Source organism: Heterocephalus glaber, unplaced genomic scaffold (genome assembly GCF_053883595.1).
Source record: "Heterocephalus glaber isolate CG9 unplaced genomic scaffold, H.glaber_assembly_v1.0 deba00000676, whole genome shotgun sequence".
NCBI lineage: Eukaryota > Metazoa > Chordata > Mammalia > Rodentia > Bathyergidae > Heterocephalus > Heterocephalus glaber.
The window spans coordinates 25,022,092-25,036,863 of NW_028258156.1; the positions used below are offsets into that span (position 1 = coordinate 25,022,092).

At 42.1% G+C, this 14,772-nt stretch overlaps 1 protein-coding gene across 1 annotated transcript in view; it reads left to right on the forward strand.

Moving 5' to 3' along the window:
- The window catches only part of Reln (reelin), a 445,708-nt gene that overhangs the window by 135,021 nt on the left and 295,915 nt on the right, over window positions 1-14,772 (forward strand). Inside the window, 1 exon segment of the mRNA XM_021253949.2 lies at window positions 6,511-6,646. Coding sequence (XP_021109608.2) covers window positions 6,511-6,646 — 136 coding nt within the window.

The window sequence follows — 14,772 nt, forward strand, 5'->3', positions numbered from 1 at the left end:
CCTCTTTAAAAGAAGAACAAATAATCAAAATAAAAAGAATCTTAAATATTTGTGCTACTGTTATACATTTATGTAGATATAAGTCAATGAGTTCACCAAACTTCTTGACAGAACATTCTACCAAGCTTTCTGAAAGTTTTTGGAATAATAAAATAATATTTCTTTTAATACTGCATCATTTTATATATAGCAGTAGCATTTTTCATGTGACAAAAATCTGTAGTTTTAGTGTACTTTCTCCTTGTTTAATGATATCCCATCTACAGACTCTTTAGTTTTTGAAATCCATGAAAAATAAACCAGAACATGCCTGTATCCACTTTAACACTAGCCATTGCAAATTACAAACTAAACAAATTTGAGTGATCCACATCTGTAATCTACAAAATACAGGATAAATCCAACATGAATATGTAATTTTCTCACTAGATTGGTTATTTTAGATAATAAAATCTTCATAGTGTTTCTTAGAAATGAATAGACTACATTTTTATGAGAATACGTACATTGTAATTTTAGATTTGGAGGAACATGGAACTTCTAGTTACAGTTCTCAAGACCCAAGGTATGAACATTAAAAGCATAGAGAAGTATTCCTGAGGGAAAATGGGTTCATACAAGGTTTAGTCACAAACTTAAAATAACTGAAGACTTGTCAAGGAAAGTGACATCCCGGAAGGCACAAAAATGTGTGTCACTGTCTTAAAAGGGATCATGGAGACAACTTTAGAATAATTAAAGACATTGTGAGATTCATTCTTCAGAAGTATAATGCGGATACAGAAAAATCTGCTATAGATTCCTATCCTTCTGCCATAACTTTGATTAAGAAAACAAATAGTGGGTATGTGTAAACTCATCACCCAGTGGTTTGTTGAAACACTCCTACTTCATCAAAGGAATAGTTGTCTTAAGGACTTACATCAATGATTGATATAGAAATTACAGCTAGTTCACAAGATATTCTGCTTTTCAAATGTGTACACCCAGTATTCAAAAGTAAATTGTTTTTATAGCATGGATGCTTAAAAATCTTGCTAAAATGAAAAGTTATTAATTTTGTAGAATTTCAGGTTCAAAGGGTAAACCACATTCTTTGCCCGTAGTTAAAAAAGGAGAACCATACAGAGCCCAGTTCTTCCAGAAAAGTGTAGCCTCTTTCTCTAGGGGAGAAATTCCATGTGAAAATTTTTATGACACTTTTCACATAACCACAAAATTAAACATAAGAATCTTTCCTTATAACTATGCTACAAATGTACATATTTTGTTTGTACATACCTCCTTAAGACCACGGTGTGATTAAACCCTTTTATTATTGATCCTATTTTCCCTTTCCAGGTAATATTAAAAGCTCAACACATATCCTATTCCCAGCATGCAGTGGGAAACATACCGAAGTAAATTTAAATTCTTTGTCACGTTTGAATTCAGTTATCTCAAGAATAGGATTCTAATTCCCATATACTAATTAGGTTGTTGATGTCTTTCATGACACAAAAGCATTAAGAAGATCATTGTGGAGGATTCAGAAGCTTGTGTTTTGTAGAACGATGGAAGCTGATTCTGACTGTGCTCATTTTCTGGTTCTTGTTTTCTGTGCATCCCCGGTTGTCATATCTGCCTTTGTGCAGTGTCCTTCGTCCTTCCCAAGTTCATCTAAACTGTACTCAGAGAGCTGTGGAGCTGAAAGGGGACTTAATGATCCTAGACCAGAACTTCACGGTGTCACAGTGAAACTTGAGTAAGGACACCCTGGTAAAGGACATAGAGCGGTGCATGCAGAGCTGGGAGGACATTTTTTGGTCCATATCCTGATACTCCCTGTAAATCAAATCAGATGTGGGGATTATAGTAAGTCAGTACTCATGAACATTTAGAAGAGTACCAGGTCATAGTAAGTGTCACTTTTTATAATTGTCCATATGAATCACGTTTTTGCTTCTGTTTTAATTTCTATTTTTCATCAGTGCCACCCAGTTAGCACCCACTTATTTTCTAGACACATGCCATCCAGTTAGCACATACTTTTTAGGATGTTAGTTTGTGCCAGTTTTCTCTTCCTACCTCCAGTCACTCCAGGGCAAGACTATCACCTGTATTTCTTAATTAACACAATGTTTGATACAAAGTAGAGGTTCTATAAATACAGATTTTTTTCCCCTGCTTGTTGATATTTAGAAAAATAGATTCCTAATAGTTCAACTCTGACCAACTTTTAAGTGTCCACAAAGAAAAAACCAATTACAGTGTGGTAGCAGTATAATTGTCTAGTGCTCTGTGTTAAAAAAACAAAAGCCACCATATGCTAATCATATTTGAAGGCACATAAACAGGACCGCAGCATACATGCTTAGGATGGCTTTAGGAGTACTAAAAAGATAGGCTATTTTGCATTACTACCAGAGCTGTTAGGTAAGACACTATTGGATACTTTTAAAATGTATGTTGGTACCATTGTTATATAAATAGTATTATTGTAAGTCCTGCATTCTAAACATTTTTAAAGCATAATTTCTCATGCAAGTTCCTAGCTACACATTGGAATTGCTGGCTAAGGTTTTAAAAATCCCAGTACCCAGGCTGTTCCCCAGACCAGTTAACTCAGAATCTCTGAGTACTACTGTTTATTAAATCTCTTCACATGTGCCAGTGTACCATAAAGTTGGAAAAGTGCTGGATTGCAAGAATGCTGTTCTCTGACATACTCACCTGGAGTAGGTCTTAAGGCAGCCACCTTATAAAATTCTGTCGAGTGGTATGTGGCCTAGACATTGACTCACTTTCTAAGAAAGGTTTTGAGGAATGGGGAGTCATTTGACATAAATCCTGTTACCAATGCTCCTTGGAAAGCTTACTGTTTCATTCGTTTTCCTTCTCAAAAGATTGTGGTTCCACGTTTTGTTTTCTCTTTGGGGCCAGGCTGACTCCCTGCAGACGTGTTGTTTTCCACAGGCTGGCTCCCTCCTGCTGGCTGACCAGAGGGGAGTGGTGAGCCCTGAGTCATGGCTAGCAAGTCTGCTTCCAGATGCTGCGACTCCCTGGGAGTCTCTGATCCTCCCCAACCTTGTGGTTTCTCTGGCTTGACGAATTTTGTCTCGGATGCAGCTTTAAAAATATCAAAGCCTTGAGTGAGAAAAAGAGCATCATTTGGATATGTCAAATAGAAACTTTTCTATTTCTTGTGACCAACTCTGGACAGATTTCTATTGTAGAAGATTGTATTTAGCTAGTTTCTGTAATATATACAATTTTTGAAGTCTTTCTTTGAAAAATTATTCATGTATTCAAAACAGCATTTCTTGATTGTCTCTGATATGTCAGACATGTGATAGGTGCTTGGATGCAATGAGTAAAGACAAAGTCCCTCCTGGACTACTTGGGGAGAAGTTCAAGTGCTATGATGGAGAGGTGGGTGAACTTCTGTAACATGTAGGAAGAGCACCTCTCCAAGCATGGGGCAGGGGCAGTGAGTGGGAGGGCGGGCCTTAGGAGTCGGCCATGTCTGATGCATCTTTTTATCCTTAGGCTAAGACAGGAAGTGACTTCCCTCAGTGTTGAGCGTTAAACAGAGGTGTTTAACACCAGAGCGTTAAACAGGGCACATGGGTGTCAGTCTAGCAGAGAAGATGAGTTGAGAGAGAGCAGAGGTCCAGGGCCTCTGCGTCTAAAGAGGAGCCCATGCTGAGAGGTGTGGTTGAGGGTGGGGAGGCTCAAACCCCAGTGCTTGAGAACTGCCATGTGGCTGGGACTCTGGATGGTGAGGGAGCCGGGCAGGGCTCAGATTGTGCTGAACTTTCTAACTGACGCTCAAGATTTTGTATCTCTTGGGAATCTGCTCGGGGAGCCACTTAAGGAGATTTAGCAGCTTGACATGGTCATTTATGCCTTTCAGAGAAATCATTTTGGTAAAATAGGACAGTGAGACAGAGGACAGAGAAACCTGCATGGAGCTACTATGAAATCCCAAGAAAAAAAATAATTGAACCTAGAACCATTCAGAAAAAAAAAAAGCTAACTGTTTATTTTATGCCACCAAACAAAACAAAACTTAGAAGTATTAGAGATGTAAATGTAAAAATAAGAAGAAAGGAAATATGGAGGACTTTTTTTAATTTGGGGGATTGACAAGACCTTTTAAAGCATGAGATGAAAGATAGAGATATAAGTAAATTAATATATTGTCTATGCGAGGTACTAGAGAAATGTAGGCCTGGTTTGTGCCTTTAAGGAACTTAAGACAATTTGGAATCAGTGAAAAAATTTTTGTAGGGAAATAGTATGAATAGAATTACAATTTAGAAAGAACACTCTGGTAGACAGGAAGAAAATCAGTATTAAAAGAGCTCAGTGCTTCTAGGTACTGTACTTAGGTACTGTCATATGTATTGGGTCATTTAATTCTCACAACAAATTTAAGATATAGAGGACGTGGTATTTCCATTTTACGAACAAGAAAACTGGATACAAGAAAGAATGTCATTTGCTCAAAGTTACAAAGCCAGTTAAGGAAAGAATTTTTAAAATTTTACTTCCCACTCTTGGCAATTAGTTTTTGTGAATGAATTTTATTTTTTAGAGAAATTTTTAAGTTCACAGCAAGATTGAGTGGAAAGTACAGAGGATTCCCATATGTCCCTGTCCTGGCTCATGAAAAACTCCCTCTGTACCAACATGCTGCCCCACACTGGTACACTTGTTACAATTCATGAACCTATGTTGAGCCAGTGTTGTCATCCAGAGTCCACTGTTTGTATTAGGGTTTACTCTTCGTTTTTACATTCTGAGCATTTTAAAAATTTGTGTAACAGCATGCATTCATTAGTTGTAATAAACAGAAGAGTTTCACTGCCCTAAACGTGCTCAGTTCTGCCTATTCCTTTCCCTTTCCTCCTACTCCCTGGCAATTCCTCATCTCTTCATTGTCTCCAGGTTTTTGCCTTTTCTGGAACCATATATTTGGAATCAGATAGGAGGTAGCCTTTTGAGATTGGCTCTTTCACTTGATACTATGTATATGTAAATTTCTGTAGTATCTTTTCATGGCCTGAAAGCTCATTTTATTTTTAGCTGAATAGGATTCCATTATCTAGATGTATCACAGTTATTTTATTCACTCATCTACTCAAGGACATCTTAGTTGCTTCTAAGTTTTGGCCTTTATAAATAAGCTGCATGTAGGTTTTCTTGTGGACATAAATCTTGATTTCACTTGAGTAAATACCAAGGAAAGCAATTACTGGGTCATCTGGTAAGAGTATTTTTAGTTCCATAACAAACTACCAAACTATCTTCCAATGTGGCCACATGGTTTTGCATCCTCAAGAGCAGTGAATGAAAGCACCTGTTGCTGTACATTCTCACCAGCATTTGGTGTTGTCAGTGTTTGGGATTTTGGTCATTCGAGTAGATATGTAGTGATACCTCACTGTTGTTTTTATTTGCAATTTATTAGTGACATATGATGTTGAGCGTGTCTTTTCATATGTTTGTTTGCCATCTCTACATCTTCTTTGTTCAAATATCTGTTCAGATCTTCTGTCCATTTTCTAACTCAGTTGTTTTTTTTCTTATTGTTGAGTTACTTACTATATTTCATATCTGAGTTAAAACCAAGAAAATCACCTTATGAAAAAAGATTAAAAACATTCCTTGATAGCTCAACTAGGAGGTGATCCCCTCACAGCTGGGCCATGTGTTCTTATCCTGAACACAAGCTAGTTCACCATGCATGGACAGTAGAGAAGGCCCCTCTCAGACCGGGATGGTCACTCAGGAACCATGCCTAACCACAGATGAACATTAGAACACACAGCAGACCTCAGGTATGACCAACATCCCCCCCCCCCACATTTACAGACCGCTGTTGCTGTTTTATCAGTCACAGTTAGCCTCACCCCATTCCCCATGGCTCCTAGATGGAAATTATTAATATACTGAGCAATAAAGGTGCCTGTACTTTGTGACAGCCCCAAGTCTAGAGACAAAACCATCTTTCCTTGAAATCTCAATAGGACTGGGGTATGAGGACTCCTAGAATGCAGGACTTTCAGTATTAAAATGTGAAATTCCCTGGCAAACCTCATCTCCCCACTCAAATAACCTAACACAAGCCCGAATATTTTAACAAGACCCTGTGAACATGCTCTTATAGACATGTCTCCCAATTCCCTACAGTGTTTGGTCTCCCTTGTTGTAGACAGTTCCAAGAAACCCAAACTTGTTCAAACCATAGGTTGGTCTTGGCAGTTTTTGATGATGAACACAATTCAATCAATAAAATCAAAGTGAAGAAAATATGATAGCAATGATTTTCATAGGTCAGTCCTCAACGATGTTTTAAATTATTCCTTCTAGCAATGAAAAAAATTACCTAATTTATATAGAAGCCAAATCACACAATGACTCTTAACATAAAAGAAAAATGTCCAGAAAATATTGTTATTTCCATGATGGGAAGGACTGGGCTTCATTTTCTTTATAACAACATCCTTTTTGTCTGTCTCTCAGGGATCATGTCTGACCACCAGTTTGGTAACCAGTTCATGTGCAGCGTGGTGGCCTCTCACGTCAGTCATCTGCCCACAACCAACCTCAGCTTCGTCTGGATTGCTCCACCAGCGGGCACAGGCTGCGTGAACTTCATGTGAGTACCCAGAGACCGTGATGGGGACCCAAGGCAAATACTCCCATGCTTTCATGGCATTACATCCAGGGTTACTATTTAAATGTATTATTTTGATAAGTCTGACCCTAATTGAAGCCTTCAATTTTGATGTCAAAAGAGGTCAAAACTTTTTCAAAATAACTTCAGCAGTTTATTTTTGCACAATCATTTATAACCTTGAGATTTCTAAAGTGGATATTAGCTGACAAAAAAATACAACACAATAAAAGTAAGCAAATTGGGGTGGTAAGGGAGAGAGGTGGGGAATAGGGCAAAGTTGTCTAAAGGGTACAAAGTTTCAGTGAAGAGGAATGTTTTAGAGGTGTGTTTTAACACAGCATGGTGACTATAGTGAATAATTATATATTCTATATTTTAAAATTGATAAGAGATTTTAAGTGTTCTCATCACAAAAAATAATAAATACGTGAAGTGCTACAAAGATTATTTTGATTTAACCATTCTAGTGTAAACCCATATCAAAACATCACAATGTACTCTGTAAATATATACAATTATTATTTACCAATTGAAAAAAGATAAAAGTCACTAACATTGCCTCAGAGGCTGAAGGGGATACAGAGTTCAGGGTTCCTCTGTGTGGCTCCTGGCCCCCTTTGATTCCTGAAGATTTCCAGCATTGTGTCACTGCGTATAATCTTCTAGAAAGGATCAAGCAAGGACTGCTCCTCCTGAGTGAAGTTCAAAACCAAATCCTCAAAGGTCACTGAGTCCTAAAACATCCACTTCCCAGCTTCTGGGGGTCTCTTGGCCTCCTCCCTACAACTCCTGTTGTCAGTGGCGGTCACAGTGCCACTGAGGGGTCACGTGGGTCCCCTCAGGAGCTGCTGTGTGAGTGGAAATGTGCTCAATGGTGGAGAGCAGACTGGACCCCCAGAAAGCAAGGGCTGGGTGTTCAGAGATGATTTCTGTTGGCTTCCCCAGGAGGTCCCTCCCTGCAGGACACCCCCCCCCACACACACACACCTGCTTCCAGAGGCCTCCAGAGTCCATGTCTGCTCTCCAAGGATGCCCCTCATGAGCCACACACCATGCAAGCAGGGCTGCAGTTGGCAGCCGAATCTCATCCAGAGCAAATCTGTGCATATTGTGAGGACTCCCCCTCAGCTGCCCCACAGCCCTCTGCTGACCCTCGCTGCTTCTGGCCTCTGGCTTTGCCCTCTCTCGCCTGAATGTCCTGATCTGGAAGACTTGTGAGTGACTGTGTTTTATATATCTCCAGGACAATCTAGAGATGGAAGTCTCATGCTGTCAATGGAAAAAGCCTACTGCTTTCCATCATGACATACAGGAAAAGCTGTTACTTCATGATATTCTGAAGGTCGGGCTACAACGTAGTTAAGCAGCTCCAGAGGCTGAGCTGCAGCTTCCTGCTTCGTTGAGGAAAGCTCAGCCTCTTCAGTGATTTTCACATGTTCACCTGCAGCATCTCGTGGGGTCAGGGAAGGTTCAGCTTCCTCAGAAATCTGTAAACTCTCAAAGCAGGTGGCCTGATGGGTTGGAGAGGATTTCTCATCCTGAAGCAGTGATAACAATTGAGCTGGAGCCTCCTGTTGAATTTGTAAGGGTTCAACTCTTTGGTAGGCTTCAGAGGCAGAGTTGGGGCCTCAAGCTGGGTTACAGAAGGTGCCACAGTGTTCATCTGGACTAGGGGTTGAACTGTAGCCTCACAGTGGATCAGAGAGGCTCCTGTATTGGCAGTGGGTTCTCGGGTTCTGGCTGGCTGCAGATCTGGAGGGTTGAGTCACAAAGGGCAAGTTGGGATGCTGAGCTTGATGGTGACCTGGCAGTGAAAGTCTTGCTTCACGATGCTCTGGAGACTGAACTTGTTGCTCCTTCTGGGTTGGAAATGGGTTCAGCTCTTCAGCATTCTCTAAGAGCTGAGCTGGGGTTTCCAGCTGGCTTCCAAAAAGTTCATATTCTCTGGGAATGTGAGAAGGTCGAGCCGGCAGCTTCTCTGCAATAGAAGAAGGTTTACTCTTCACGTCAGAGCCTGGAGATGGATCTGGAGTCTCCTGGTGAATTGGAGAATTGGAGGATTCTACCTTCTCAGTGTACTCTGGATGATGATCCTGGGCCTCCTGCTGGATGGAAGAAGGCTCAGCCTCCTTGGTAGTCTGGAGTTACGGTGAGTTACACATCTGCAGGCTTAACTACAACAGTGGGCAAGTTACATGGTGAGCTGGAGGTCGAAGTGTCACCTCACGGTGTGGTGGAGTCTTAGCCATACTCTGCAATGGGGACTCTGGAGCGAGCCTCTTCCTGGACCGAAGGCTTGACTTCAGCACGGGGCTGAGCTGTGCCTTCAGGCTGGCTCCCTGAAGGTTCGATCTCCTCAGTAGCCTGGGAGAAGGTTCAACCTCCACAGGATGGCGGTGAGGCTGAGCTGGGGCCTTCTGCTGAGTTGCAGAAGGTTTCACCCCTTGGGACTTGCTGGACTTGCCGCCAGTTTGGAGAAAGTTGAGCCCTCTTCCCTGCCTCTGCAGTTATCATGACCTTTGGACCCATGGATGTCAAATATGACATTTGGCAAATGTGAGTGATGAGTTTCACTGTCCTTGGGGATGGAACATGTATATCCTGATGCCCTAACAGCGGACCTTCACCCTCAATAGAAAGGTCATCCTGAGATGGGGCCTTCTTCGGGGTTAAAGAAGAAGATTTAGCTTCCTCGGGGGGCTGTGGGAGTTGACATGGGCTTCCTGCTGATGTGGAGAGGATTGGATTTGGGGGCTCTGTGGGTGTTGAGTATGGGCCGCCAGCTGGAATTGAGATGATTCAGTGTGCTCAGGGGCTCTGCAGGCTCATCTGAGCTCTCCTGATATTCCAGATGTAGGCTGTCATCGTCAGTTATATCCGAACTTGGGTCTACATTACCATCCCACAAGCTTTGTTTCTAAAGCTTATGCTTTGCCATTTGACATGGAGTTCCAGCAACCACCTTATCAAGTCACCAGTTCTCAGCTACATCCTTCTTCAGTTTCATGGTTGAAACAAACTGTGATGCTTTTGAATTCTGACTCACTAGAGGTAGAACAAGTAAATCAGGTGTTTTGTATCCTGATTTAGAGCAGAAGTCTTGATCTTGCTTTTGAGTTAAGGAGGCAGATCTAGAGCTCACTTCCGATCCCCATCTAGCATTGGGATCACCTCTGGAAGCCTCTCTTTCCTGGGAAGGTTGCCATGCAGACCCTGATGTGGTTCTGGAGACAGCTCTTTAGCCAGCTCCTGAGTGAAAGGCACATGTTAGTGGGCACAGAGGACCTCATGTGATCAAAGCCTCAGGCAGGGCAGTAGGGCATGGAGCAATTCTTTGGGGAGATTAGATTTTGGGAAGATGACTCATCTGGCTCTAGGGGTTTGGAGTTCAGCTGAATTGGGTATCAAGATCACTCTGGAAGTGGGGCCACCAGGGCCAGTAGCCACAATTGTGGCTACATGAGGAGTCCTGGAGCCCAGAGGTGCAGCAGGAACATGATGGGATAAGACTGGGTTGCAGAAACCTACGCCAGTAGGGTGCCAGTGCTACACCTGCTGGAGTCTTTCTGGTGGGCATTTGTAGCAAGCACCATGGTAACACTGCACATTCCACCCTGCCCATTTTGATACCTTTATAAAAAAAAAACTTTAGGGTCTACTCAGATGAGCTAGCATGGCCCCAGGAAGCCTTTTCCTGCAGTGAGTCAACCCAACTCTCTCCCCTCTGCAGCAAGGATAGTGGCTTCATGAAGGGCTGTCTCCCCATGTGGAGCCAGAACATGGGCCTCTGGCTGGGTGGTTCTGGGCCTCCAGCAGCTGCTTGGATGGGAGGTGACAGAGTTTTCCGTGGGAGTCAGAGGCCTGAGCCTTAGGATACTCAGCAGCACTAGCCCAGAATGGCAACCTGAGGTCTTCCTGCCCAAAGCTAATTTCTCAGAGAATTCTTCCTCCCCTTGGCTGTATAGCTTCTAAGCAAAGCGACAACCTATAGAATAAGGGCCAGTTAGGGTGGCAGGTGGGAGAATATGCCGTATCTGATTTATTCCTCAACATCACCATCACTCTAAGCTCTCTGTACCCAGTTCCATGTTTGATGATCCGTGCTCCTGTGCTGGGCTGGAGCTACACTCACTCTGCAGTGACACCGCCATCTCTGCAGGAGGGAAAATGTTTGAATCTGAGTGGATGGTTCCATACATTGATGTGTGTGAGCTCTCCTCGTCCCATCGTGGCTTACACGGTCATTCCTCCAGAGGTGCTATGCCGCTTTTCACAACACCCATGGAGAAGTCACTCAGGATATTAAAGTCTAAAGATTAGGTTTTTTTGAAATGCTACCATAGATTGACTTCCTTCACAGCCCTTCCTCCTCTGTTTTGTCTCTTTTTTTTTCTGGGTTTTTTTTTTCTGTTTTGTTTCTTGTCTGGCCTCCCTTAGTTTGCAAAGTTCAAGAAGAGGCTCATCCTCATTCCTACTCCCTTGCTTGTGGCTGGGTGCATAGTAAAGGTTTTAAATGGAGCCAATTCCAAAAGTCATCTCATTTCAGGGGGTTCTGTTGTTGTAATCAGAATTCTGACATCAGTACTGACTTCCTCTTCTCCTATTTCACAGGAAGTTACACTTCTTAAAGTTAGAAGTTTCCTTGACAGGTTTTAATTAGGTTGAACTAAAATCATTCTTTTACGTGGAAAGAACTTCAAATACTTTTCCAGGCAGTAACCATTTTCTGTCTTTACTACCGAATAGTTTCTCTGGTGTGAGAAACTGGAAGAGTAAATAAGGACAAAAAGGTATAATAGGTAATGTGAAATAGGAAGAAAAGGGGCAAAGGGGAAGTGGGAGGGGTAGGGGAAAGGAAAGAAGGGAATGGAATTAATATGAGAAAATGAAAAAATGGAAACAAAGTCTTTGTAAATAGGGAGGGATGGAGGGGTTGAAGGGAGGGCAGGGGAAGGAGGAAAAAATAAGAACCAAGAGAGATTATGTAAAGGTGCAAATTTCCAATGATGAATGTCATTATATTGTGTACCTAAATTGTACCAATAAAATTAATTTTAAAAAAAGAAAAACACTTCACAATTTTTAAATCAAAACTTCCCAAATTGAGTTTCTAGTGGCATAAAATGCATTTTGCCCCCTCCTTTGTAAACACTCAAAATGTAGTAAATAATGACAATTTTCTTTCGGAAATTACTTTGCAAATTAATCCTTGATTAAAGCTTCCATACAACTGATTTACAGAAAGGTTTTCTAGCAAAGTATTCGGCTCAAGTTGCAGGGCGATGCTGACACCTAGGGAATAGCCTCGTATCTGGAAGGCAGAAGCATGTCCAGAACTGTAGCACAGTTGCACTTAAGGCCAGAGTTACTTTGATCCCTGAAACTGAGGGGAGTTCTTTTGGACCTGTGTTTAAGCACCCTAGCTTCCCTGGTCCCCGAGAGGCAGCCTAGCTCCTCTCTCAGGTCCACAACTCTACGAGTATCTGAGCAGCCTCATTCTACTCACCAATCTTCATGTAAGGAGTCAGGGCCAAGAATGGGACTTTAGAAAAAGCCTCACAAGTTCCTTGTACCCCAAAGCAGTCTCAGCCCTTCATATTTTCCTGAGCTGAGTCTGCAGTCCTCCACATCCTGCTGGGTTTTTATTGGTGGTGGTGTTTTTGTTTTGTTGCTGTGGCACTGAGGATGGGACCCAGGGCACCTCGCATGCTGGCAAGCGCTCCACAACTCAGCTGCATGCCCAGCCCTTTTGAGGTGCTGAAGCTGGTAGTTTTAAGCCCTGGCTACATTGGCAACTGGACTTTCGCTTTCATTTCAACATACTTGAATTAAATCCTGAAGTTCTTCACTTCTGGCATCTGCGTCTCCTCACTGGGTCCATACTGCACGGCCGTTTTACCACTTTCTGAAATAAAGTGAACACACATCAATGTAAAAAAAAAGATAAAAGTAGTAGAAGTCAGAACAATTGGAAAAGGAGTGTTCAGAAAATAAGATGAAAGCAGAGACAGATAATGCTATAGCAATCTGTACATTGTTTGGAAGATGATCACATATTTAGCTTTGAGCTCTCTGGCCATTAGTGCCAAGAGGGAAATGTGACTTGTGGGTGATTCATGGTGGCCACAAGTCAGGTGTGTACTCTGAAGAAACATAAGAGTTCTCTCATGAGCATCCATTAGGAGGAAACTGGGGGTTGCAGTGAGCAATGTTCTCCACAGCATCCTTGCATAAACCCCACATGGTAGTTCCAAGGCTGTGGCTCGTGACATCACTCAATATAAATTCTGCCCTACCTGCACCCCAGAGCTGCACTTCTCCTCCTTCTCCTGTGGGGGGCTCTGTTTTCCCTCACAGCATTTTTATACATCTAGGCATTTATTTAGTTAGTACATTGTTTATCATCTTTCTTGCCACTGAAACTCAACTTCTTGATGGCAGGAATTTTTTCTGTTTTATTCATTGATTTACCTCACCTGTCTAGAACAGGCACTGGCACACAGTGACACTCCTAAATATATGATATTTAGTGGCCAGTGGTAAAACATCACAGCAGTTCACAGGTAGCTATTCTGTAGACCATCAAGCAAATTGGGCTGGAAGTTATCTTTAATGGCTTTATACTCCAGCCTTCTACTCAGACAGCAGAATCCCTGAAAGCCCATATACTCCATATTGCACTACTGCCTTTACCTCCCCTTGATAATATACAATTCCGTGTCCGGGCATCCTGTGACTCCCACTCCACTGAATGTCCACACCCCGTGCCTGTCTTCTGGGTCCTCCAGGCTGGCAACATCAGATTCGTACCACATAGTTGGTTGACATTTAATCCAGTCACCTTCTTCCTTTGGAAAGTCTGCTGTTCATATCGGAACCCTTTACCTCCAGTACGCCCTGCTAAGGATGATTGTGGAAGCTTCCTTACTGCTCTGAGCACTTTTGCCTACTTCTTCCCCAGGCCATCCTGCACATTGTTGTCCAACTAAGGCACAGTCTTAATCACTCAAAATTTGGATAAGACTAATACTTTTCCGAAAGCCAGACCTTTGGCATAGACTTGAAGTCTCTCTCTCATCTGACTGTTCATTAGCTCCTATCTCCCATAACCTGTGGCTCCTGATAGATTAGATTGGACATGAGCAAATTCATACTACTTTTTTATTCCTCCGTAATTAGTAGAATGTCACACATACAGATAGATATCCAAGAAAGTGTTTCTTGCATTCTGTGATGTTTAATGTTGTCATTTCTTTTAGCTTAACAGCGATCCCTGTGGCCTTTTGACCTGTGTTCTGTTACACTGGCATTTATCAAGGTGTTCCATGGGTACATCTGGGGCCACCAGCCCACCCTCGAACTTCCCCAAGTTTGTCACTCTCTCCAATGTAGAAAGAAGAGGAGGAGTCAGAAATCGCATACAGAGCAAAAGTAGACTTACTGCAGCAAAGTGAACGTAAATGTGTTATGGAAGTGGTACAAAGCCACTCTGAGGAGCAGGGGCCCCAGGGCTGGCTGGCCACTGGATATATGGCAGCAGTCCTATCTTTACGGAATAAGGGCCATCTCCGCCCGCCCGGAGGGCACTTCATTGGTTAATGGGCTTGTCGCTAAGGGTACAAGGTCATACAATGTGGCAGGGTATTATAGCACACAGTTTAGGAACATTTCAAGACGTTCAGACCACAAGAAGTGAGCAATTTCAAGAGCCGCCCAACATCATTCATTGGGTGACAGGCTTGTTTCAGAATTAAAACCTCAAAACTGCTTGCCCTCAGTCACAGAGGCTGCTTTCCTCCTCCCTTCCAAAAGGGATCGTGTCCCTTACTCTGACCCTACTTAAGAGCTTCATCTTTCCCTACAAAGGTATTTTAAGTTCTTGCTATACATAACATATTAATTTAAAAATAAAAATTTATTTGAAAGCTAGAACACAAAGTAAATCTATATGTCCATGATATATAGCTGCCTACTTCCAAACAAATTTACATTTTTAATTGACTCTGTTTAAAAATTGTATTTTTTTACTTACAATCTCACTGTTTCTGGGATTTGAAATTCTATTTGCTTCAGAGAATTAAATCTCATTTCCAAACAGTGTTGTC